Raw genomic sequence first — 1,390 nt, 5'->3', positions numbered from 1 at the left:
CGCGGGCCCCAGCGGCGGGGGCCGGGCCCCGCGCCGCCCGCGCCGCCGCCACGCAGCGCTCCTGCACCCGCAGCGCCTCCGCGAACGGCACCGGCCCCAGCAGCAGCACCCGCACCGGGGCCCCGGACATGGCGACATAGGGACCGGCCCCCGCAGCCGCCGGGGCCGCCGGGAGCCGTCGGGCGGGGCGAGCGGAGAGGAGGGAGAGGAAGGAGAGGAGGGAGGGAGAGATGAGGGAGGGAGTTTTGGAGGACGGTGAGGAGGGGATGGGGGCATGGGCAGGGGGACAGGGACAGGCAAGCGGATGGGGACAGGCAGCGGGCTGGAGACAGGAGGCGGGGATGAGAACAGGAGGCGGGGTTGGGAGAAGAGGCGGGGATAGGACAGGAGTGCAGGCACAGGGACAGGCAAAGGGAGAGGCAGTGGGGATGGGGATAGGGGGTGGGGGACAGGAGTAGGGATGGGAAAACAGGGCAGAGGGGACAGAGGTGGATGGGAAGGAGTGGTGGGGGATGGGGAAAGGATGGAGGACGGCAGTGCGGGGAGAGGGGACAGATATGGGAGACGGGGACAGAGGTGGAGGATGAGAGAGTGGACAGGAAGATGGAGGATGGTGGTTTGGGGTTGGAGAGTGAGACAGGGCCTGGGGACATGGGACATGGTCTGAGAGAGGGTAGTGGGGCCTGCAGTGGGGTATAGAAGACAGAGGATAGGAGGCTGGGGAGAGGGAGCTCGTGCCCAGGGACAGGGGTTAGAGATAGAGGACAGGGCCTGGGGAGGGGGGATAAGGCACAGGGTGAATTTGAGGGGCCTGGGGGTGGTTGATAGGGCCACAGGGAGGAGAGAGGTCCCCTGTCACCATGGGGTGTGGCACATAGGGCATTAGGGTGGGGGGTGGGGTGAGGGGGGCACAGCACACAGACAGGCAGGGAGTGAGGGCAGGGCATAGGGACACGGTGTCCTGTTGGGGCTGGGCAATCACAGACCTGCTCAAAGTGGGATAAAATTAGGATTCAGGGCTAAAATCAGGATAGTTGTGGATGCCCCAACACTGGCAGTGTTGAAGGTCAGGCTGGATTGAGCAACCAGGACTAGTGGAAGGTGTCCCTGCCCAAGGCAGGGGGGTGGGACTAGATCTTTACGGTCCCCTCCAACCTTTAACATTCCATGATTCTGGGATTGCACCTCAAGGTCATGGACTGTAAATGAGGTCCTTGTATTGCCAAGGTGCTGGTGTGAGATGCATTTGGTCACCTGGGGACTGGGAAAGAGATAAAATGTTCCCGTCTAAGGTTTTTATTCCAAATGTAGAAAATACTCAAATCTGGTTGAACTGCTAATGAGTCAACCATTAAATCCTGAGCAAACTGTTCCCAGCCTACAAAACTTC

The 1,390-nt window shown here is 61.4% G+C and overlaps 1 protein-coding gene across 1 annotated transcript in view; it reads right to left on the bottom strand.

The window, feature by feature from the left end:
• LIPT2 (lipoyl(octanoyl) transferase 2) overlaps positions 1 to 130 on the bottom strand; it is a 2,723-nt gene extending 2,593 nt beyond the window's left edge. The window contains exon 1 of the mRNA XM_027681552.1: positions 17 to 130. Coding sequence (XP_027537353.1) covers positions 17 to 130 — 114 coding nt within the window. The remainder of the gene's footprint in view (positions 1 to 16) is intronic.
• Between the last annotated feature and the right edge of the window lie 1,260 nt (positions 131 to 1,390).

The sequence above is a fragment of the Neopelma chrysocephalum genome, unplaced genomic scaffold, assembly GCF_003984885.1.
Source record: "Neopelma chrysocephalum unplaced genomic scaffold, ASM398488v2 Primary Assembly neopelma1_60, whole genome shotgun sequence".
NCBI classification, from domain to species: Eukaryota; Metazoa; Chordata; class Aves; order Passeriformes; family Pipridae; genus Neopelma; species Neopelma chrysocephalum.
The sequence above is the reverse complement of the archived record's forward strand: the minus strand, read 5'-3'. Positions and strand labels throughout refer to the sequence as shown.